General features: G+C 49.7%; 1 protein-coding gene across 1 annotated transcript; it reads left to right on the forward strand.

The window, feature by feature from the left end:
- The first annotated feature begins 1,112 nt into the window (after positions 1–1,112).
- Positions 1,113–22,063, forward strand: FBXO21 (F-box protein 21). The gene is made up of 12 exons (XM_051805297.1): positions 1,113–1,340; positions 4,039–4,174; positions 6,180–6,274; positions 8,254–8,375; positions 9,743–9,889; positions 10,754–10,887; positions 11,130–11,266; positions 11,633–11,809; positions 12,538–12,670; positions 15,142–15,332; positions 16,754–16,911; positions 20,189–22,063. Exons 1-12 carry the CDS (start codon positions 1,135–1,137, stop codon positions 20,365–20,367), a joined length of 1,815 nt encoding a protein of 604 aa, XP_051661257.1. The 5' UTR covers positions 1,113–1,134; the 3' UTR covers positions 20,368–22,063.
- The last annotated feature ends 820 nt before the right edge of the window (positions 22,064–22,883 follow it).

Genomic DNA, 22,883 nt, shown 5'->3' on the forward strand with positions numbered 1-22,883 from the left:
GGTCTCCTTTTGGACATTCACACACATTGATGAGGTCTCTATACATTTACACACAGTGTTGAGGTCCCCCTTTAGACATTTACACACACCGACGAGGTCTCTATTAGACGTCCACACACCTTGACGAGGTCCCCCTTCAGACATTCACACACACACACACACTTATGAGGTCTCTATTAGACATTTATACACATCGATGAGGTCTCTATTAATATTTACACACCCCGCGGAATTCCCCTCTCATCCCGTCCCTGTCAGACGCTCTCTCCCCTCACCCTGTTCCCGTCACTCGCTCTCTTCCCGCTCTCTCCCGTGTCCCCGTCCCTGTCAGAGGCTCTCTCCCCTCACCCTCTCCCTGTCACTCGCTCCCTCTCCGCTCTCTCCCCTGTCCCCGTCCCTGTCAGAGGCTCCCTCCCGGCTCCCTCCCCTCATCTCGTCCCTCACGCCGTCCCTGTTACTCGCTCTCTCCCCGCTCACCCCGTTCCTGTCAGAGGGTCCCTCCCCGCTCCCTCACCCCCTCCCCGTCACTCGCTCCCTCCCCGTTCTCTCCCCTCACGCCGTCAGTGTCAGAGACTCTCCCCGCTCTGTCCCCTCACGCCGTCCCTGTCAGAGGGTCTCTCCCCGCTCTCTCCTCCGTCCCCGTCCCCCGCTCCCGGCCCGGTCTCTCCCCTCACGCCGTCCCTGTCAGACTCTCCCCGCTCTCTCACCCGTCCCCGTCCCTCGCTCCCTGCCCGCTCCCCCTCACGCTGTCCCTGTCAGACTCTCCCCGCTCTCTCCCCGCTCCCCGTCCCCGTCCCTCGCTCCCTGCCCGCTCTCTCCCCTCACGCTGTCCCTGTCAGACTCTCCCCGCTCTCTCCCCCGTCCCCGTCCCTCGCTCCCTGCCCGCTCTCTCCCCTCACGCTGTCCCTGTCAGACTCTCCCCGCTCTCTCCCCCGTCCCCGTCCCCGTCCCTCGCTCCCTGCCCGCTCTCTCCCCTCACGCCGTCCCTATCAGACTCTCCCCGCTCTCTCCCCCCGTCCCCGTCCCCCGCTCCCTGCCCGCTCTCCCGCTCTCCCCGCCCCGTGTGGCCGCAGCCCGGGCCGCCCCTCCCCGGAAGCGCCGCGCGGCCCCAGTGACCGCAGGTAAACAGCCAAGATGGCGGCGGCGCAGGGCGCGGGCCCGGCGGGGCCCGGCGGCGGCGGGACGGGCCTCACGGACCTGCCGGGCGAGCTGCTGGAGCTCATCCTCTGCTGCGACGTGCTGGGCGCCGCCGACATCGGCCGCGTGTCCTGCACCTGCCGCCGGCTGCGCGAGGCGTGCCAGCCCCGCGGGAAGGTGTGGCGGGAGCGCTTCCGCCTCAGGTGCGCACCGCGGGCCCGGCCCGGCCCGCCCGGGGCTGCGCTGGGCAGGGCAGGGCAGAGGGGGGGACCCGCCGGGGGCTCGGGGGAGCTGCGGGTGGTGCCCGCGGCCTCCCGGGCCTGGGAAGGCCGACGGTGATCGGGGCGGGGGGGTGGAGGTGCAGCCCCAGCTCCCCATCCCCGTGTCGCTTCCCGGCTCCAGCGGGTGCGCGGGGCCCCTCAGGGGCCGGACGAGCCCCGCGGCGTTCGGGGTGGAATCGTGGAGCGCTTCGGGTGGGAAGGGGCCCTAAAGATCATCCAGTTCCATCCCCCTCTGCCGTGGGCAGGGACACCTTCCGCTAGGCCAGGCTGCTTCAAGTTTATCGCACCGGGAACGCTTCCAGGGATGAGGCAGCCACAGCTGTCCTTCCGCACTTCTGAAAGGGCTTTACAGGGCTGCCTCCCCTCCGAAATCCCGCGGGGTGGGACCGGTCCGTGCCTGCTGCTTGCAGGAGGTCTGTCCTGCCAGCTCTTCGCTAGAGATCAGTCCTGCAGCCCCTTCCACCCCCGGGATCCTGCACTCCCCAGATCCAGCCAGTGACACAGAGCAGATCCACGTGCTCTGGAGTTGTGGCTTGGCCTCTCTGACCCCGACAGCGCCTTCCAGAACATCTTCCAGCACCTGCCCCGTCACGGGACTAATCCTTTACAGCAGAAAGGTGTTTATTTGTGGTGCTTTGAGAAGAACTGTTTCCACGGGTACCAAAATCCTTGGGGTGGACTTTTGCTGCTGCCGAGTTCCGTCTCGCCCAGGGGCACTCACAGGGTGCCTGGTGGGGGCAAAACCGTGTTGTAATCCCTGAAGCTGCTCACATTTTGGCTGGGAATGAAGCAGGGGGATAACACTGCTGACACTCTGCTGCTTTCAGCAGTCCTGGAGGCACCACCACTCATCGCTGTGGCCTCCAGCCTCTCTAGGATAGAACTTTCTCATCTGTTACCTGCTTTTTTTGGTCTGTTCTGGCACCGGAAAAGTAGGCAAATTGCTTTCTCTAATTGCCACTTGGCTTCTGAAACGTAGCATGGCCCAAATGAGAGGATTATTCTCTTTTCACGGGTGAAAAAGGCCTATTGAACAATTACAGCTTCCCCAGCTCACCAGACCGTGGCTTAGGGTTGACTTTCACCGATTCAGTGGCTGTGTTTTCTGGGAGTTCAGCACTGGTTGGGATCCAGCAGCTGGAATGGGATGTGGTGGGTGATTAGCACACTCTGCTCTCCTCCTCTCTCCTTGGTAATGGGACTTTTGGCAGGAGGTTGCACGTTGACCTTGTTGTCCTGGCCGGATTTCAGCATGAGCAGTTGCACTTCATCTTCCTAAAATTCCCAATATCATTTCAACCCAAGAAATTACCCTTTCTCATCCCAAAATAAAGGATTGTGATGGTTATTGTGGGGTGGCTGCGTTTCAGCAGTAAAGGAGAGGCCAGGGATTTGGGTTGTTATATAATTTGAGGTTATTTGACTTTATTTTTTAAAGGCAATTGCAGGACAGTTTAATTATTAACTGGCAGTGAAATATCTTCCATGTGTGGTCAAACCCACCTGTGCATTTTGGTCACTGGTAATAATTTTTATACAGGAGTAGTGATTTAAATATTTGGCCTTCTCTTTATTTATCCAAGTAAATATATATGTAATCTGGAAAGAACCTCAGGTAATTTAGTGATAGTGATTTAAACAGCTCTATTTATTAAAATAAATAAATAAATAAATAAAGATAGATAGATAGATAGAACCTGAAAAAAAAATCGAGGCAGTCCCTGTGACTGAAGGAAAATGTTTTAGATAAACCAGTAATAATTAACAGAATTTCGAAACATGAAATAAAAGTCCCAGTGAATTGCAAGAGACCTTTCTCTCAGCTTTATTTCCAAAATGTTTTCGTCTGTGCTGATTCTTCCCCATATTTCTCGCACAAGTGGTCTTGGAGTCTTCACAGCAGCCTTGGGAATTGCTGTGCTGGCACATATTTTATGGCACACCCACTTTGTTAGAAAAGGTGCTGCTGACAGCCCCCAAAACACGACCTGAAGTTAGGTTTTGAGTTGAACCTTGAAATTCTTAATAAAGTGTCTTAAGTTTTTGGACTTTTAGACTCAGTAAAGCGGGTCGGGGAGGTTTTTTTACAAGAAAGCTGCGAGGGTTTTTTTAAAAATAATTATTTATTGTGCCAAAAATGAACTGGAAAAGCATTCTGCTGTCGGGGTTTGACTGCAGGGTTCTGTTTTCCTCCAGTAGATGTTGCCACCAACAAGGGCAGTGGAGGGAGCTCTGTTTTGTGCAGCCTTTTAATTAGACCCCGAGGTGGTAGCAGGAACACAGGACAGTTTTTGGTGCCAAGTTGGCTGACATGGGATACTTCTTTGTGCTGAACTCTTTTAATTATCCAGCTAAAGCATTTAGGATATTTAGATGCTGAAACCCTGGCGTGTGAGCCTCTGAAGGCTTTCTCTTGGCAGGCTTTAGGAAATCTGACTTTTAAATAACCACGAAGCTGCAATGGGTGGGTTTGTGCTTCCATGTTTGGGTGGGTTTTACACAATTACCCTTAAAGCTGGGCGGTGTCTCAGTGGTTACAATAAACAGCATTTTACAGCTCTGGGGGCTCTCAGGGCTGTGAAATCCTAATGCTCCTGTTCCTTTGTGTCTCCTGGGGTAGGTGGCCATCCCTGCTGAAGTACTACAGCCACACGGACGGGGTGAGCTGGCTGGAGGAGTACAAGGCGCGGCACAACGCGGGGCTGGAGGCCCAGAGAATCGTGGCTTCGTTCTCCAAAAGGTTCTTCTCAGAACACGTGAGTCCTCCGTGTGTCTGTGCAACAACCTGGCCACTTGTTTGGTTAGAATCATTATTAGAATCGTTAATGGGATCATTAAGGTGGGAAAAGCCCTCTAAGATCATCAGGTCTGACCGCTAATCCAGCACTGCCACGTCCACCACTGAACCACGTCCCCAGGTGCCACATCTGCAGATTCTGTGAATGCTTCCAAGGACAGTGATTCCACCACATCCCTGAGCAGCTTGTTCCAGTGCTTGGCAACCCTTTCAGTGAGGAAATTTTCCCTAATACCCGACCTAAACCTCCCCTGGTGCAGCTTGAGGCTGTTTCCTCAAGAGCGGCTGAGCTTTCGTGTCAGGAGGTTGTGTTCTTAAAAAGTTCTTAAGCCATTCAAAAGGTATTTATTTCTCAGGTGCTTTTGCCTTTTAAAAATTATTGTTATTATTAGGAAAAGGGGCACTGCCCAGGCTCCCCAGGGCAGTGGGCACAGCCCCAAGGCTGCCAGAGCTCCAGGAGGGTTTGGACAAAGCTCTCAGGGACAGAGTGGGATTTTTGGGATGTCTGTGCAGGGCCAGGAGTTGGACTGGATGATCTTTGTGGATCCCTTCCAGCTCAGGATTAGGTCCAACACACGTTCTCTGATTGCATTTTCAGCTTTAAAACCTCTCTGCTCACGTCTGTGTGTTCAGACCCAGCTCTGGGGACTTCTGAAGGCTGGGGTGGTTTGTTGACACACAGCACAGCCCCTGAATTCCTCACTGCAGCCCTTGAGCAGGGCTGTGTTCTGGGAGCTCTCACAAGGCATTTGGAAGCAGGGGCAAGGCACAACAGGGTCACTGAATTGGAAAGGGTGTTATTGAGGTTCTTCACCCAGCCATGACACCGAGATGCTTTTGTGTTCAATGGGAAAAAGGTGGGAATGTGGTGTCTTGGGGAGACTGACTCGCCCGTGGAGCAGCAGGTATTTCATTGTCTGTTTGCTTGGTTGGTGGCTGTGGATTTTGGGCAAGTTCTACAGTTGGGTCAACCTGAAATTCTGTGAAATAAGCATAAATGCTGCCTGGAAATGTGGCTGAATTTAAAAGTTCACACCAGAGCCACTAAGCAGCCACCCCTCTGTATCTCCTGTGCAAAAATATCGTGGTCCAGTAGAAAATTCCTGTCAGATACAGGAGACCTGTGTTGGAATTCTCTCCCCTGACTTTCAGCAAGGGTTGGCAGGTAGTGTCTCTCCTGGAGAAGGTGGCTGTGGGGCCAGTGGGGTATTTGGTGTCTCTTGGCTGTTCTCTCCCACTGTAGGTGCAGCAGACACACATCTGTCCGTGGAGAATTGTCAGAGCATTAACTGGGAAAAGCAGCTCCTGGATTGCTGTTCTTTTAATCATGTATGCAAAGACTTCTGAGAGACCATTAAGCAATACCCAAAGGCCTGATAATGAGAATCATCTCCTGTGGGGCAAGAAACTGCAGCTTGATTCCCTGCCTAGAACTGAGAGGAAGAGAGACTTTCAGCCCGTGTCTTATACCGAGAAATGAGTTTTTTTGTAGTTCAACCAGAAACTTTAAAAATAATTCTGAATTCTGGAAGAAAATAGCTATTCTTAATATAGATGCTTAAGTGATTGATTCAAAAAATAAAGGCTCCTGCCTCTTCATTCCTTCCCCCAGGATTAATCTTAGGCACTGAGGTTCAACCAACCACAGGCAAAAGTTGATTCCACCTTAAAATTACTGCATGAGATGAGATGTGCTTGTGCTGGTCCCTAACCCCCCCTAGGAGCCCCAAATGCTGTAGAATTTGGCTCAAATTGCTGTAGGATGTTACCAAGGCTCTCAGTGGATCCTTGTAATAAATCCATGGAGTACAGACTGTGAGTATTTGGTGAGCTGGACATTTTTAAGGTCTTGCCTGGATTTGAAAAAAACCAGGCCAGAACTGGGGTTGAGACTTTTTTCTGCAGTTCTGTCCTGCTGGGAGGAATCTGTTGTGCTCTGCTTAACCCCCTGTGTGGTCCCACAGGTCCCCTGTGATGGATTCAGTGACATTGAGACTCTGGGGTGCCCCAGTCACTTCTTTGAGGATGAGCTGATGTGCATCCTGAACATGGAAGGAAGGTAAGAGAAAGAGAGAGAGGGCTGAGAAATGCCAGGGATTTGCCCTCTTTCACCAGTTAAAGGAGAGCAGTGCTGTGGGGAAAGCCTGACCTCAGCTCCTGTCCTTGTGCCCCTCATTAAACAACACCCCCAGGCCCACCAAGGCTGGCACATATTCCTCTGGGTTTAATTGCAGAACAAATTGAATATTTCCAGAAGGAACCACGTGAACTGTCCCACAAAAAGGAATCCCCTGGCTTGGTGTTGCTTATTTCCTTGCCAATTCATGCCATCTCTTGGGACCCCCTTCTCTGCAGCAACTTCCCATCCTCATGTTCCTTTGTTTTATTTAAGCCTGGATCAGTTTGCTGAACTGCTTTGCAGGATCATTCCCTCCAGAGGGAAGCAGGAATACTTGAGGATTGCCACCTTGAAGCCATGTAGCATGAAATTACAGCTTTTTGTTTTCTTTTCCTCTTGTTGCTTTTCTTAGCTGTAGTAGGTCGGTACAATTTTTTATTCCCAAATAAGAGTTTAATTCAGAGTTTAAATCTGAGTTTAATTCAGCCACTGCAGACTTTACAGTCCTGTAAATTATTCAGGCAAATGAAATGGCAAGTGAGTAAATAAAACTTCTGGTTTGCATCTGCCTGGGTTTCCTCATCACCACGGTGAGCACTGGGCAGGATGAATAACTCACTGCTTTCCTTGGAGGTTTTTCTACTGGTTTTGGTGTGATCAAAAGCAATGATAGATTGCTCTTAATGGGGTCTAAAAGCCTTAATTAGAGGGACTGTCAGTAGAGCTTGAAAAAACCTCACTGGAATGGCAATCAGCTCATTTTTGCCTTTTCACAGCCATTTTATTACCTTTGCCATTTGAACTGGGACTGAGCATCCCTCCCTTGATGACTGGTTGAAAAGCTTCTGAGCCCTTTTTGCTGGCCAAATACCTCCCCATAAAGCAGAATTGCTGCTAATTACCCTCTGATTAAGCTGTACTCATTGCCATTCAGCAGCATTAGGCTAAATCATTGCCCTGGAAGACATCCCAATAAAGCAGTTGTCCCTATTGAGGATCCCAGTTTATGGGAAGAGGATAAAACCTGATGGGGTTGGATTGTCCTCCTGTCCAGGAGGATGGAGAAGCCTGACTGGACCTGCAGTCTGGAGGACAGGAAGTGTAAGCAGGGAAAGAGGGGTTTTTTTCTGAAGAAGGAACCTGGGCTTGTTTTAAACACATGGCAAGGGAAGGAGGAGGATTTTCCCTTTGGGTGTTTTTGAGGCCAGGGCTTGTTTAGATGCCCGTGGTGTGAACACCTCTGGGTTTGTCCTGTTGCAGGTGACCTCCTCCAACCTTCCCTGGACAGTAACCAGCTCTGCAGTGCTGCTTCTCTGCCTCCACCTGTTAATTTAGAAAGTGATGGGCCTTTACTTTAAAAAGCTTTAGGATTGTGTCATCTACACACCAACTGTTGATCTGTTCCTGCCTTTTCAGAGCAACAGAGTTGGTTTTCCTCGGGGGAGTTGTGTGTTTTTCCTCCATACTGTTGGACTCACATTCATATCCCTCATCAATTCATTTTTAATGCTGAGAGGGTGCTTTCAGATTGACTCTGGAGGGATCCACTCAGACAGAGGGGAATGTTTTATGAATAAAATATAGGATTTTGATCGGATATTCCTGCGCTACTTTAATTAGGATCTGTGTTGTTTCCCATGATAATGCACCTACTCAAAGTTATATATTGGTGGTAGGATGAAAATCAGAGATGGTGGGAACAATGTTTTGAAAGTGTCTTACCTTGTGGGGGTTATGATGATAAATTTCCTCTTAACCTTTCCCTTTCTGGCTGACTTTTCAGCAACAGCATTGTCAAACCCGTTAAACAAAGCAATAATCTAAATTATAAACTCCTGTTCACCGGAGAAGTTCAGTCAAATGTTCACCCTTAAAATACCTGTTTAGGGCAATGCCTCTTCTTGTATTTAAATGTGCAGGAAAGGCCTCACCTGGAAGTATTATGCCAAGAAAATTCTCTATTTCCTGCGGCAACAGAACATATTGAAAAACCTGAAGGAGTATCTGCAGCGCCCGACTGAGCGACAGTCGTTCCTGGAGGGTAAGTCTTGGGCAGAAATCCCGTGGTTTGCACCTCCTGACAGCTTTCCCATCATTGTTTTGCTTGGAAGGAACCTTTCTTGCTTAATATTTCAGCTGGCCTCGGGACTGTCCCTCAAGAACTGGGCTCTGGAAGCTGTGCAGGGTAGGGATGGGGAGTGGCTGGAAGTCCAGGCACAGGGTGGGACAGTAACCTGTGCACCTGATAAGAAGAAAGAAAAGGTTTTTCTTCTATTCATGTCTTCGCTCTGGTGGATTATTCTCCTTCCCAAGCTTCCTGGGGAGAGGACAGTCTTCTGAATGCATCCAAAGCTGCCAGTGGCTGTAGAAGAGTCCCTTACTCTTGGTGTACACTCCAAAATGGCCTATGGAAGAGCCTCTAACACCACAGGTGGTTCTTGTTGGTGGCAGTAGACTTTGGCTTTCCCTTCTTGTCCTTCTGCACAGTGGCTTTTTTTGGACAGCTATTTGTTTGACTTAATCATGTGGGTCACAAATAGGTGCACAAACAGTCTGCCATGAAGGGCACGTTATTAGAGCCATATCAGAGCACAGAAAGTCTTGTGAAGTTCCACCTGGCCAGCACAGGGAACACTTGAAGGGGACTAACAGAAGCCATGGCTTGGGGCCCTGCTGAATTCCTGGAATTCCCTGCCATGGATGTGCTAACAGAGCGGTGTAGGAAGCTGGGAGAGGTATGGTCCATGCAGAATTCCTGCAGGTGTCTGCAGTTGATTCCAAAGATTAGGCAATGTGAGGCTTTGGAAAGAGCAGTGATGACAAGGAGAATATCCTTTGAGAGGGATAGTTTTTTTCCTGCAGAGGTTTGACAGAAGAGGTTTGGGCAGATGGAAAATGAAAGTTTGTTCTGTTCCAGCGGGGTTTTGGATAAGAAGATGGAGGGCAGGTGTGGAAGGGAAAGATGAATGTAGCAGAAGAGAACAAGAATGATAGCTGTGGAAGATGCTGCAGGAAGAAATCAGAGCTGAAGCACAAGTGAAGCTGGGATTGTTTCAGGCTCTGAATAAAAAGCAGTGTGAGTTGGGAAGGTGCCAGGGGATGCAGTGTGACCGCAGAGCTGGCTGGTTAAGCCTGACCTAGCAGCATACCTGCTCAGTGTACAAATCCACTGCTTTCCCCTTCAGGGTGGTGGAGGGGGGAATACTGAATTTACCTGGTTATTTGTCGTGTCAGCTTGTTCCTTGCCTTTTCTGTGATAAAATCCAACATTTGGCTGCACGTTACAGACCGACAGCTCCGGTGCTCTGCTGCAGTCCCTCGCTGCATGCCTGGAATGCAGAGCAGGCAAAACTAAGCAAAGGAAAAAAAAACTGAAGTCCTGTTTCTTATGTAGTTTGTCTCTTGCAGGTGCTGTTTTAATTGATCAGTACTGTAACCCCCTGTCAGACATCTGCTTAAAAAGCGTCCAGGCGCAGGTGGACGATATCGCGGACAAGGTGCGCAAAGTCCTGCGGACCAAAAACCCCCGGCACCCCAGCTTGGCTTCCAAGGCAGGTACTGTACAGAAAATAAAGCTTTCCTGCAGCTCTGGGTGCAGGCAGACAAGGGGAAACAGCTGTTGAGTTGTGGCAGCTTGAGGAGTTGTTGTTCTTTATCCCCTGGCAAACACATTCTGACGTTTGCTTAAAGCATCACTCGGGAGAGAGCTGTTTGTTCAGCCCCAGAGCCCTCCCAGCCCGGGGTTCATCCATCTGATGCTGTCTGAGCAAACAGAACTGGGAGGGGAATTCATTCTTTTTCCCATTTATCCCTGAAGTCTTAATAGTCCTGATATCTGTAGAAGAGCTGTGGGCAGGGAAACAACCTCTTCTCTGCAAGTCCCAGGAAAAAGGTGCATGTTTTGACACCTCCAAAGGTCAGTGTTTTCTCTGACATGGTTGGAAAATTATCTTAAACTGGAATAGCTGTTACTAAAGTGCAGCAGTTTAATACATAAAGCCACTTGATTGAATTTGTGGTGCAGTTAGCAATTGCTTGGTTTTATTCTGGTCTTTGAGTGTGGCAGTGGTAGGAGCCATTATCGCTTCTCAACTTACTTTGGTTTCTTTTTAGGGGTAAGGGTATCACTGTAAATCATTTATAAGATGCAGTTAGTAACAGACCCTCTAGCAGTGCTTCCTTCTGCAGTAATGACACGTTCTAAACACTAATAATACAGCAATCCTTGATTATGTGGGGCTTTTAGGCAGAAAAACAGGCTCCTCAGAAAAAAAAAGATGCTTTTTATAAACACTGTGATGTTTTCCTGGCTTTCAAGGGCAGAGTGAGCCCACGTGAAGCTTTCTGGTGTGAAGATCACTGCCCAGAGGTGAAGTGCACTTGTTTTCTCAGTCTTTGTTCCCTTGCACCTGTTTTCAGGAGATGTCTGTGTTCCAGAAGTGGAGCTCCAGCGGCAGGTTCTCGATGCCATGAACTGTGTCCTGTACGAGCAGTTAAAATACAAAGGAAACGAGCTGGATTACTACAACTCCCTGAATTCATACATTCACCAGGTATGTTTTTGGCACAAAAACACGAGGCTGGAAGGCCTGAGACGTTCTGTTTGTGATGGGTTTTTGTCTAAGTGTAGCCAGACAAATAATTCTCTGTGAAGAACAACTTACTGTAAAATACAATATAATATTTTAAGGCATATTCTCTGGAGTTGTGGTGTTTTCATTAGTGAAATCAAACCTCAGGGTTTTGTGTTTTTTCTCAATACCCCACGTGTTTTTCTCACCTTTGTCTCCCCCAGGTTTTGATCCGCAGGACAGGAATTCCCATCAGTTTGTCTGTGCTTTATTTAACAATTGCCAGGCAACTGGGAGTCAAACTGGAACCAGTCAACTTCCCCAGCCATTTTCTCCTGAGGTGGTGTCAAGGAAAAGAAGGGTGAGTGGCCTGCTGAATTTTGAAACCAGAAAGCATTTACAGCTCCAGACCTCTATGAAAATGTGTCATTATTTTCCACCTGGAATTATAACCTATACAGAGGAAAAGGAGCAGACCTCTAGAAAAGTTTCCCCACAAAAATCAGCTCTGGGAACAGATTTCCTGAAGTAACAGTAACCATAGGGTGTTGTTTCCCTTATGAAAATCAGAAAAGGGAGGGAAGGTACCAGGTAATCTCTGTTTAGGGGGGAGCTGAGGAATAAATGACGCTCGTTTTACAAAAGTGCTGAGGGAAGAAGAGAAATGGCTGATCCTGCTTTCCCAGCAGACCCTTCCTCACCATTGGGTTTCCTCGTGGTTTCTCAGGAGCACAGATATTTTTGACTACACCTACATTGATGCCTTCGGGAAGGGGAAGCAGCTGACGGTGAAGGAGTGCGAGTACCTGATCGGGCACCACGTGACAGAGGAGTTCTATGGGGTGGTGACTTCCAAAGAGGTCCTGCAGCGCATGGTGGGCAACCTCCTGAACCTGGGCAAGCGGTGAGTTGAGATCTTCTCACCTCTGAGGGCCCCCAGAGTATCCTGGCATCATATCCCAAATTGCCCCTCTCACAGTTTGCTTCAGAAAGGTGTCAGCCACCCCATGAGGTCCTCAAAATTCTGTCTTGTCACAATGCATTGTCTGGTTGCCTTTAATCACCTTCACCTGAGTGGAAATAAGAATGTTTAGTAAAATTAATTCCCCTCAAGAAAATAGATCTTTTGGGTTTTTTTTTTTCCCTTTGTGAAAAGTTCATAGGGACTGTCCACCCTTCCCTTGAGAGCAGGGACCTGTGTTGTGACCTGGTAAGCACAACCCACATGCTCAAAGGAGCAGTTTCAGAGATACTGTTGGTGTGTAGAACATCTGAGTTTTATTTCCAGATACCCCTGATAATCCCTGTCCCAAGTAGCCACAGACAGAAATCACAGGAGTGAAAGGATTGCTTGAGGTGTTAAGGGAACAAAAGGAGATTTCAGCAGGGAGTGGCTTGGTGAGCGAGTTCTCTGTGCAGGATTGTTTGACAGCAGTGGAGTGGGAGGGCAGAGCCCAGTCAGCTGGGCAGGGATTTTCCTCCTGAGCTGTTGGATGTGCCCAGTCCATGCTGGAGTCACTGAGGGAACACACCCGTACCCGTAGCATCATTTTTGGGGACTCTCCCTGTCCACTGGAGTACTGGGGGTAGGGGTTGCAGAGCCTTACAACTGGGTTTCTTTTTTGCTGGCAGAGAAAGCACTGACCAGTCTTACCAGCTCTTGAGAGACTCCCTGGATCTGTACCTGGCCATGTATCCGGACAATGTGCAGCATCTAATGCTCCAGGCTAGGTTATACTTCCACCTGGGAATCTGGCCAGAAAAGGTACCTCTCCACGTGGTTGGGTGTTTTTTGGGTAGGTTAAGCACTGCTAACACTGGGCTATTGATTTTTTGGGCTGCCTCAGCTTGTGTTACAGTCTGCCACAAGTTGTTGCTGTAATAAATGCAATGGAATGAGTTATCACGTTGCAGAGAATCAATCCCTACCATGCAGAGCAGAGAAGAGAGGATGATTCTTGCCTGCTTGTCCTAGGGGAGACTCATGAGCAGCCTGGAGTCATAATTCATGATTTACTGCCCAAGCCTCACAGCTTATCTTGCAAACAACACTTTTAGCTGTTAAGTTCTGAGATCATCCTGTTTGGTTTATGCCTGAATTGTGCTCAAACTCCTGCTGGACTCCTGTAAAAGGAGCAGTTACCTTATCAGGAAACTTGAGGAAGTTATCTTTTATAAATATGACCAGAGCTGTTCTCTGGAAACTTGGCCACACAATCTGTGGCTCTAGTAAAAAAGCAGCTTGATATTCCTGTCCTTGGAATTCTTTTTGATTATTATTACCTTTAGTGTAGCAGCTCGAGTCCTGCAGTCTTGTGAGTGTGGGAAAGAAGGTGCTGGGACTTAGGAGTTGTTTGGATCATCCAATTTAGGAGAAGGCACGGGGAAGAAGCCTGTAACTCCAAAAAGTATAATTTCTTTAGTGCTTCAGTGCAGCAAAGAGGTCAAAATTTCCTGTGCTGCTTCAGTGAAGCTCAGCCTTTGGGCAGTGCCAGTCCCAAACGTGAGGTGTGGGGAGGGGGCAGGAGTATTGGCTGGACATCTGAGCAGAAAACAAAGCTTTCTCCACCAAATTATCTGAGACAGGGCTGCTGGAAAAGCTGCCTGCCTTCCCTTTGAAGAACAGACTGTGCTGAGCCTAGAGTTCCTTCCTTACAGCAGCAAGTTTTAGGGTGGCCACGGGAAAACCAGCACAGAGAAATTGTGTGTGGGAAGGACTCACTGATATCAAATGGCAACTGTACATAGATAGAGGGGAGCTCAGTGAAACACTGGAAGATCTTCCTCCCCCTTCCTGGCACTCGGGGATGTGTTTGTGAAGCCCCAATCCTTGGATTTGCTGTCCTCAGGACACACAGTATGATCCCATGGCTGAGTCTTCCATGGAGTTCTCTGCACCACGTTGCCAGATGCAAAGGAAATGGGCAAATTTGGACTTTCTAGGATTGCATCCAGTCCTTCCAGGCAGTTAACCAGAGAGAATGCTCTCTGTCTGACAGGGGCAGAAGGTACCAGATTTTATAGGGGACTGCCAGATTTATGGGAAGTGGTAGAAAACCTTAAAAGTCATACAGAATGTTGTCCTAAACATTTTCAAGTGACAGTATATGAAATTCCCTAGAATGTCTGGCAGCTGTGGTTACTGTGCCAGGCCTTCCCCTTCCTGTAGGATTTTTCAGGATTTTCAGCTCCTTCTTAATTCTTCAGAGAATTAAAGTGACCATGAAGCCTGAGCTGCGTTTCTTCTCATACCAAATTACTCACTTCTTCTTTTTTTTTGATTGATTTTCCTCACTTCTTGGCTGATGGAACCTGAGATTTCTATTCTTTTGCTGCTGCTGCTCTAAACTTAAGAGGGACCAAACCTTCCAGCACGTGATCAAGGAGACAAACCTTTTGCCAGGTGCTAAAGTGTGTCAGATTTTGGGGCTGTGGCATCACTTGAGGTATTTGATGTTGAGACAGCTCTGTGTCTCTTTTCCCAATATGTTTAAACAACAGGTTGGGGATTTTTTCCTTGCTTTTAACAAAAAAAAGTAAAATTTGCATTGCCTGCCTCTGACAAACTTGGCAGCAGATGCTCTGATGTTGTGCCAGAGGGTGTTGGAAGGCTGGAATTCTGGTTCTGCAGGGCTTGCTGCTTTAAGAGCACGTTTAAAGCTGGTGTTCTTTCCTCATCCTGAGGCAGGCAGGTTTTCTGTCTTGTTCACTCTTCCAGGAGAAAGCATCACAGAGGTTATTTGCATTTCCTTCAGTGCTGCCCCGTTTTTCCCTGCCAGGCTCCCACAGACACAGGGAGGAACTCTTTTAAGTTAAAATATTAGTTCTCAAGTGCAGCAGGAGTCACGTGGAATCACTTCACAGCAGCAGTTTGGGGGACTAACAGCAGTACCCTCATAACATTTCAGAAACTGTGAGAAACCCTCTCATCGGTGCCCTGTGTCACAAAATGCGGGGTGGGGAGCTGCTGTGACTCAGGTTTAAGGAGCTGCTGTGCTCACCAGTGCCCTTCCTTGGAAACCAGGAGCTGTACAGACAGGAAAGGAGAGCACTGTGTGCAGTTTGTGCAGATTAAGCGTGGAACAAGCAGAGAGCTCAGTGTGGGAAGTTCCCGTGGCGGATCTCTAGGCCTGGGCTCTTACAGCTGAGCACAGCACTAGACCTGTATGTGCTTATACAAGTGTTGTGCTGCTGCAGGGGCTGGTTCTGAACGTCCCTTTGTTTTGGTTGCTGCAGGTCCTGGACATCCTGCAGCACATCCAGGCCCTGGACCCGTCGCAGCACGGGGCCGTGGGGTACCTGGTGCAGCACACCCTGGAGCACATCGAGCGGCGCAAGGAGGAGGTGGGGCCCGAGGTGAAGCAGCGCTCGGACGAGAAGCACAAGGAGGTCTGCTTCTCCATAGGGCTCATCATGAAACACAAGAGGTGAGCTCTGCACCCCCCCTGGAGCAGGAGGGCTGGCCGTGGCAGCAGCTGGAGCTGCCATGGGAAATGCCAGGCACGCGCGGCTGTGCCGTGGAGCGTGGAGGGAAATGGGAGCAGCCCAGAGAGCGAGTGTTGGCACTGCTGCTGGACTGCAGAGGGGTTTGGGAGGGGACTTGTCTGAGTCACTGGGTATCACACAGGTAAAATTTCCAGAGCTCTCCAAGAAACGTCGCCGTCGGTTCACGAGGGACTGTGGAGCAGAATCAACTTTTAGAAGAGATTCTTATGTATCCTGTGGGGGTCAATAAGCTGTCACGATCCCAGGGCAGGCAGAAAACTGGAATCCTTTATTGGGTTCACAGCTTCATATTTAGAGGGTTCAGGGTTTACATATTCAACAGGGGGTTCTACATATTTGTGGTATTAAAATTGGGGGGTTTCACAAGGACGAGGTAAGGGAAAAAACCCAGGTTAACATTTTTGGGGTCTCAGGAATTACCTCATGGGAAAAACCCACTTTAACTTGGGCAGTGATTTTACAGGGGGGACAGGTAACAGGAAAGCAGAGATAAAACACAGTGGGTCTTCTGCATAGATTGATCAAATCAGGGTATGGTCTCCCTGGCTTGGGCAGGGCATGTGATAACATCATGCAAGGAGTCTCTTCCATTGTACTGGAGGAGGCAGGAAGAATCCACAGTGATGAAGTTACTAAAAAGGGTTTTTCCCCAGCTTCTGTGACTCAAGGTTTTCTGTTTAAACCTAGCAGTTTCTTTTCTCATATCTAAAATTTGGAATCCAACGGTATTCTGAGAGCTTATGGATCTTTCCCTGTGCTGTTATTCCCTCCTCTCCCTGCACTGCACAGGGGCTTTGTGTTGCTGTCTGTGCTGCTCTGCCACAGTGACATGCCAGCATGGCCACTCCTCTGACTCAACAAGACATGTGGAGCATATTTGAAGGGCATCAGCAGTGACAGTTATTATACCTCTTGATTGATCCCATAAATATTCTGTAAATAATCATGCCTTTGTTTCTGGGAGCTCAGGGTTGGGATTACCACATCTGTGTGATGGCACAGAATTGCACAGTGCAGTAAGGTGGTTCATTCCCTCCCTATTTCTTGTTTCTTATTCTGCTTGCTGACTTCCAGTCTCTTTCCTATCTTCTTTTCTTGCTCACATTTGGTTTTCCTTTGTCCTCAGCTGTTTATTCCTGTCTGTTTCTCCAGTCACTCCCAGTCATTTCCCCCCACCTCAAAATAACACACACCATCTTCCTGAATTGGTTTTTTTTTCTTCCCTCTCCTCCCCGTGCCAGCTCACAGGAGGTTCCTATCCTGTTTGTGCTGTATTAGTCTGGAGGGAAAAGAGCTGGCTCTGGGTTTTTCACAGTGTTTGGTGTGCAATTGCTGTCGTTAGGTACGGCTATAACTGCGTCATCTACGGCTGGGACCCCGCCTGCATGATGGGACACGAGTGGATCCGGAATATGAACGTCCACAGCCTGCCCCACGGCCCCCACCAGCCCTTCTACAACGTCCTGGTGGAGGATGGCTCGTGCAGATACGCTGCCCAAGGTGAGCAGGAGCCTCCTTGGGCTGTGTTTGTGAGTGCACTGGGAGAAAGGGGTGCTAAAGTGAGTGACTCTTTCATGTGAAACGTAAACTGTTAGCAAATGTTAGCCAGGTCCAAGGAGAAGTGATTCTTCCCCTGGACTCAGCACTGGTGAGGCCACCCTTGGAGTGCTGTGTCCAGTTCTGGGCCCTCAGCTCAGGAAGGACATGGAGGGGCTGGAGCAGGTCCAGAGGAGAGCAACGAGGCTGGGGAAGGGACTGGAGCACAAGTGCTGTGAGGAGAGGCTGAGGGAGCTGGGGGGGCTCAGCCTGGAGAAGAGGAGGCTCAGGGGAGACCTTCTCACTCTCTGCAACTCCCAGGGGGAGCCAGGGGGGGGTTGGTCTCTTTTTCCAGGCAACCATCAGCAAGACAAGAGGACTCGGTCTTCAGCTGTGCCAGGGGAGGTTTAGGTTGGATATTAGAAAGAATTTCTTTCCAGAGAGGGTGCTCAGCCATTGGAATGGGCTGCCCAGGGAAGTGGTGGATTCTCCATCCCTGGAGATTTTTAAAAAGAGACTGGATGTGGCATCAGTGCCATGGACTAGTAACCCCAGCAGTAGTGGATCAAGGGTTGGACATGATGATCTCTGAGGTCCCTTCCAACCCAGCTGATTCTATGATTCTAATCCTGAATCTTGTTTGCTCTCCATGAAATCAGCACTGCAAGGAATGGGCATTAAGGCCCACTCTGGTGTAATTTCCTCTTGCCCAAGAAGTGTCTTTAAGCGACCTTAAAACACTTGTTCATGACAAATGTGGTTGGTTTCATGGTGTGAACCCTATGGTTGCTGCTTTGAAAGAAGTAATTCAGCTTTTGCTGAAGGCTGAAGGTCTGCCAGCAGCTCTTTCTTGTGGAAATAACAGCTGTGCCTTGGACAGGACCTGGAAATGGGATCTAGTGAGGGAGCACACAGGCTTTGCTTGCAGGACCTGGTTCTGAGCAGCTGTCATCGAGACAGCACGTGCCAGGATCCCAAAGAACAGAGGTAGCCTGGCTTTTAGTGCCACCTTAACAAGAACAAAAGTTAACATCCCTTTACAAGTGCAAAGAGGTGTGGAAATCTCTATATCACATGTTCTTTATGCAACATAACCGTAAGAGGAAGTTTTGATGGTCAGAATTTGTGGTTAGGACACGGGAAGAGGTGTCAGGCTGAGGTTGGGAAGAAAATTAAAACAGAAGAAATGCATCTGTGATTCTGTATCTTGCCAAAAGAGTGTTTTGTTTGCCTCGTGTTTGTGTTCTCCCTGTCATAGGGAGGCAGGGCAGCTACACAGGCAGTGTGTTTTGCTAAGAGAAGATGTGGAAGCTGCTGGAAGTGCTGGGATATAGTCAGCCCTTTCCTTAGGTGCTCCCTGGATGTTCTGTCCCCACGAGCAAGAGGTGCTTTTACAGGAAGGAACACCTGTACCTTTGTAGATTTAAAGTGCAGGTGTCTCCCACTGTCCTAGAGTTGCTTTATATTTAGTGGTCCAAAAAAAGGCAAAAAATGGGAGCATTGCATCTCAGCCTGATGGTCCATATTAGGCAGGGCTTGGCCCCTCAGAGAGTCTTAAAAACCAGAAATTCTTGTGTTGTGGGTTGATATTAAAATATGCATCTTGGTGGAGACTAATCAGGTAATTGTCCACAGTGCTGCTGGGGCTGAGTCACTGCTTAGTTTTTGTCTCATGGTTTATAAACAGGCACAGTTCTGGCTGGTCCCAGGGTGTGTTTCAGCCAAGCCTCCAAGTGTTCTGATATTCCTTGGGAGGACTGTCGGGTTTGTCCCTGCTTGCTGCCTGGCTGTTGATATCCCCTCTGAAATGTGTCCTGAGATCACCTGGGAAGGATGATTTCATAACCCCCTGACCTGACTGGGGAGGGAATGCAAGTTTTTTACTGAAAGACTCTTAAATCTACATGTGGAGTTTAGTCTGACCAGCTCAGGAGTAACACTGAGCTTGTAATAGGTAAATGTAGCTCAGCTTGAGGCCTTCCTGTCAATGTGATTCCACAACACCTGTGTCATGCAGCGAGTTTGGTGCCTGTGTTTTGTATCCCTGCCTCAGAACTGCTTGTCAGCACATTTGGGAGGCTCCCACCTTGTGCTGAGCTCGCTTGTCTCAGCCTCTCCCCCCCTGCCAGCTCCTGCTTCTCCCTGTGCACAGCTCCCTGCTCAGCCCTGCTGCTGCAGAGCCCTCGGACTGGGAATTCTTTTCCGCAGTGGTGCAGTATCCAGAGAGGTCCTTTGCAAGCCTGTAGGACTGGACTGCACCACTGCTGAGGGATAGAAAGCCCTTGTGCTTCTGCAGCAGCTTCAAAGAGCCTGCATGGATTAATAGGAGTTCTCTGGGCTCTCTGTAGTGAATGGAATTTCAGAGACGGATTATTCCGGAATGACATTCTCTGCATCACGTCTTGTTCCTGCCCTGGCCAAAGTCAGGCTTTGAGACTTGGCAGCTTTTTTTTTTTTTTATTTCTAGATAATAGTTCCTGTATTATCTGGCACTGTGCTGGAAAAAAATGACATCATTTGGGGGCTGCTGCAGGGCACCTGTGTGGGATTTACTGCCAGTCCTCCTGCTCTGTGCTGACCCTGCAGAGCAGAGCAGCCCTGGGCTGGGGTCACCTCTGGGTTTTAGTGTTGGTTTAACTCTTGTGCCTAATCAGGTTATCTTGTAGTACAAAGGAGGAAATGGGCTGCTCTGGGAAAGAATCAACCTGCCTTTCTTAGGAACTTTGGTTTAACTTGGGGAAGTTTGGGTTTAGAGCAGTTGATTTTGCTGTGAGATGCCCAAAACCCAGGCTGGGCACTTGGCATGGTGGAAACACAGGCTGAGCAAGGAAGCACTTGGCTCCTCTGCCAGGACAACCTTGTGCAGGTGGGCTCAGCTTGGAGCATTTGAGGAGGGTCTCTCCCCAAACTGATCTCCCATGGGCCATGAGGGATCAGAGCTCAGTGCAGCAGCTGCTCCCTGCACTTACCAGGGTGGGAGCAGCATCCTGCTGCTCCAGCCCAGTGTCAGGCATAAAACAGTTCTCATGCCACTGGTAAATGGGGTCACTCAGGAGGTGAGGCTCTGTGCCCCCTCAGACTGCCATATTCCATGCACGTTTTCCTGGATTAGGGTTTTTTTTTAATTCAAAGCACTGAGATTTGGTGTTTCTAGAGCCAGAAACAGGCCCAGGGTTTCTTGCCTTGCACTAGCACCATTTCCTGTGGTGATAACTGATCCTATCCTTTCCTTTCCTGGCAGAGAACCTGGAATACAACTCGGAGCCTCGGGAGATCCCTCACCCCGACATCGGCCGCTATTTCTCCGAGTTCACCGGCCTTCACTACCTGGCAAACACCGAGCTGGAAATCCGGTACCCAGAGGATTTGGAGCTCACACGAGCCACGGTTCAGAAGATCTACAGCTCAGGCAAGGAGTGAGTGCAGAAGGCAGCGTGAGGACAGAAGCAGCTGGAGTGTAGCTTTACCCTCTTGGCAAAACTTGCGTGGAAAGCAAGTTCGGTGACAATCCTTTGGCTTGATAATGCATTGAAAACTGCATTGAACTTTGAAACTGGTGCTACAGCATCTTCCCCTTGCCTGCCTGCCCCTTCTGGCCCGAGTGGCACAGGGACATGTTGGCAGTTGAGGCCAAGCAGAAGGATCTTGCAGGGACAGCCATGCCAAGGAAGCGCGTGGTCCTTCGGAAGGATCTGCACAAACTGCTCGTCCTGTGGTTGTCCTGCCTTAGGAGGTCGACACAGTGAGATCCCTGGTGTGGAACGTGGAAGAACCCCCTCTTCCAGAGAAGGAAGTTGCTTGTCCTTGCAGAACTGTGGGGTTTTTGTTTGGTTGTGTCTGTTTGCTTTGGTTTTTAATGTATATCCCAGGCAGGTGATAGTTTTTAAAGTCTCTTACGTTTCCCTGTCGTCCTCTCCGGTCTGAGTTTTTGGTCAGGTTTTGCTTCACCTCTGTAGTCTGATTGTTCATAGAGCTTCTGTTCCAATCCTGAATATCCTTCTGGGCCTGGCAATATCCTTTTGGGCCTGGCAATATCCTTTTGGGCCTGGGAAAGAGCCCCAGCAACAAAACCAGCAGCAATGAGGCTTCTGGGGGTGGCAGGCACTGGGTCCAGTGGCCACCTTGCTGAGGACACGGACTCTCCTGAAGCAGAAGAGGAGCTTCTCGTCCTTTTCCACGCCTGCTGAACACACCCAACCCATGTTTCGTGATCTGTTCATCATGTGTGTCCAAGGCAGGACCTGTGGCGTGGCCTGAGTGCTCCCAGGACACTTTGGAACCTCGTGGCACTTTCCTGGGAGCCTTGGGGCCGGTGCCACAATGACTTCGATGTACAGGGAGCTGCCACTCGCTGCCACCTCCAATCTGTAGGTATTTATGCAATACATTGGAATTATGACTGGAAACTGGCCAGCCCTGCAGTCAGCCAACCTGTGTATGGAAACAAGATGTTGATTCCTGCAGCTCGAGGCCTTCTTCCTTTTTGCCAAAAGAGACTGGATTCTGGGGGAGCACAGACTTTGCTGCCTGCAAGGGAAGAGCTTTAGCAGCTCGAGGCACATGAATTTTAACATGACTTAAAGACTGAACCACAGCAGAAAAGGTTTTCCTCTGGGTCCAGGGGTGCAGAGTGACAGTGTTTGTGCATATCTTTGTGGTTTCTGAAGCAATGTGTGTAGAGTAGCTGCAGCTCCTGTAACTGTCCAGTTGCAACACAGTAGTTCTCTCAGAGCTGAGAATTAGGTCCCTGTAGAATTAGGTGGATGCTCTTAGGCTCTTGTAGCACTTCAGGTGAAATCACAGAGCCCTGCCCTAAAGCAATGCTTGAACTGCATGTCATCATCCTGCAGTCCTGGTCATCCTGCAGTCCTGGTCATCCTGCAGTCCTGGTCATCCTGCAGTCCTGATCATCCTGCAGTCCTGGTCATCCTGCAGTTCTGGTCATCCTCCTGCAGTCCTGATAATCCTCCTGCAGTCCTGGTCATCCTGCAGTCCTGGTCATCCTCCTGCAGTCCTGGTCATCCTCCTGCAGTCCTGGTCATCCTCCTGCAGTCCTGGTCATCCTCCTGCAGTCCTGAGCACTGGTTGTGTGCAAGAAATAAACACTCAAAGCCCAGCACATTGCCCCTGGAGTGGTGGTGATGGTCTGTAGGGACCCCAGGCCTTCAGGGACAGCAGCCTGGAATGTGCTGAGGAATGGAGAAGGTGCTCTGCTCCAAGGGGAACTGTGAAGGATTATAATCATAGAGTCACAGAATAGTTTGGGTTGGAAGGGACCTTAAAGCTCATCCAGTTCCCAAGAGCAGGGACACCTTCCACTGGAGCAGGTCTGCACTGAAATGACCTTGCAGGGAAGGAGGAACTTCCATTTTGAATCAGGGTAGGGAAACCTCAGACAAAAATCTTAAAACCCATCCCTTGTTCTCGAGGGTTGGAGCAGACCCCAGCCCTCCAGTCCTTTTTGGGGGTTGAAAGCAGATCCCAAAAGATTCCTAGCAGGGGTGCCAGGTTGGGAATGGGGCTGTGGAGTCCCAGGGTTGATGCTGGTAGCTGAGAACAGGCAGAGCAGGGTTTGGGCTCCCCGTTCCCAGTCCCAGCTCTGGATGTCACCGAGTTCCCTTGGACTCTGCCAAATGGGCAGTCTGGTGACATCTTGGCCTCTCTCAAGTGTATCAAGGGAATTTTACCAAGCTCACAGGAGCCCTCAGGTGCTGCCTGAGTGCCAGGCAGAGTCGTGCCAAAAAAAACCACAGGAGCCAACGGAAGCCACACAGAGCTCCCCTGAAAATTGGTGCTGGCCAGTGCTTCTCTAACCCACGTGAACACATGCTGTGTGCTTAAAGCCAGGGGTCCCAGAGCAGCCAGCAGAGCCCATTATATCCCTCTTTTGGGGCCACTCTGTGTTCATACCCCGAGGAGAGTCTGTTCAAGGAGGA

The sequence above is a fragment of the Manacus candei genome, unplaced genomic scaffold (genome assembly GCF_025592945.1).
Source record: "Manacus candei isolate 608988 ecotype Guabito, Panama unplaced genomic scaffold, ASM2559294v1 h1tg000064l, whole genome shotgun sequence".
Classification (NCBI taxonomy): domain Eukaryota; kingdom Metazoa; phylum Chordata; class Aves; order Passeriformes; family Pipridae; genus Manacus; species Manacus candei.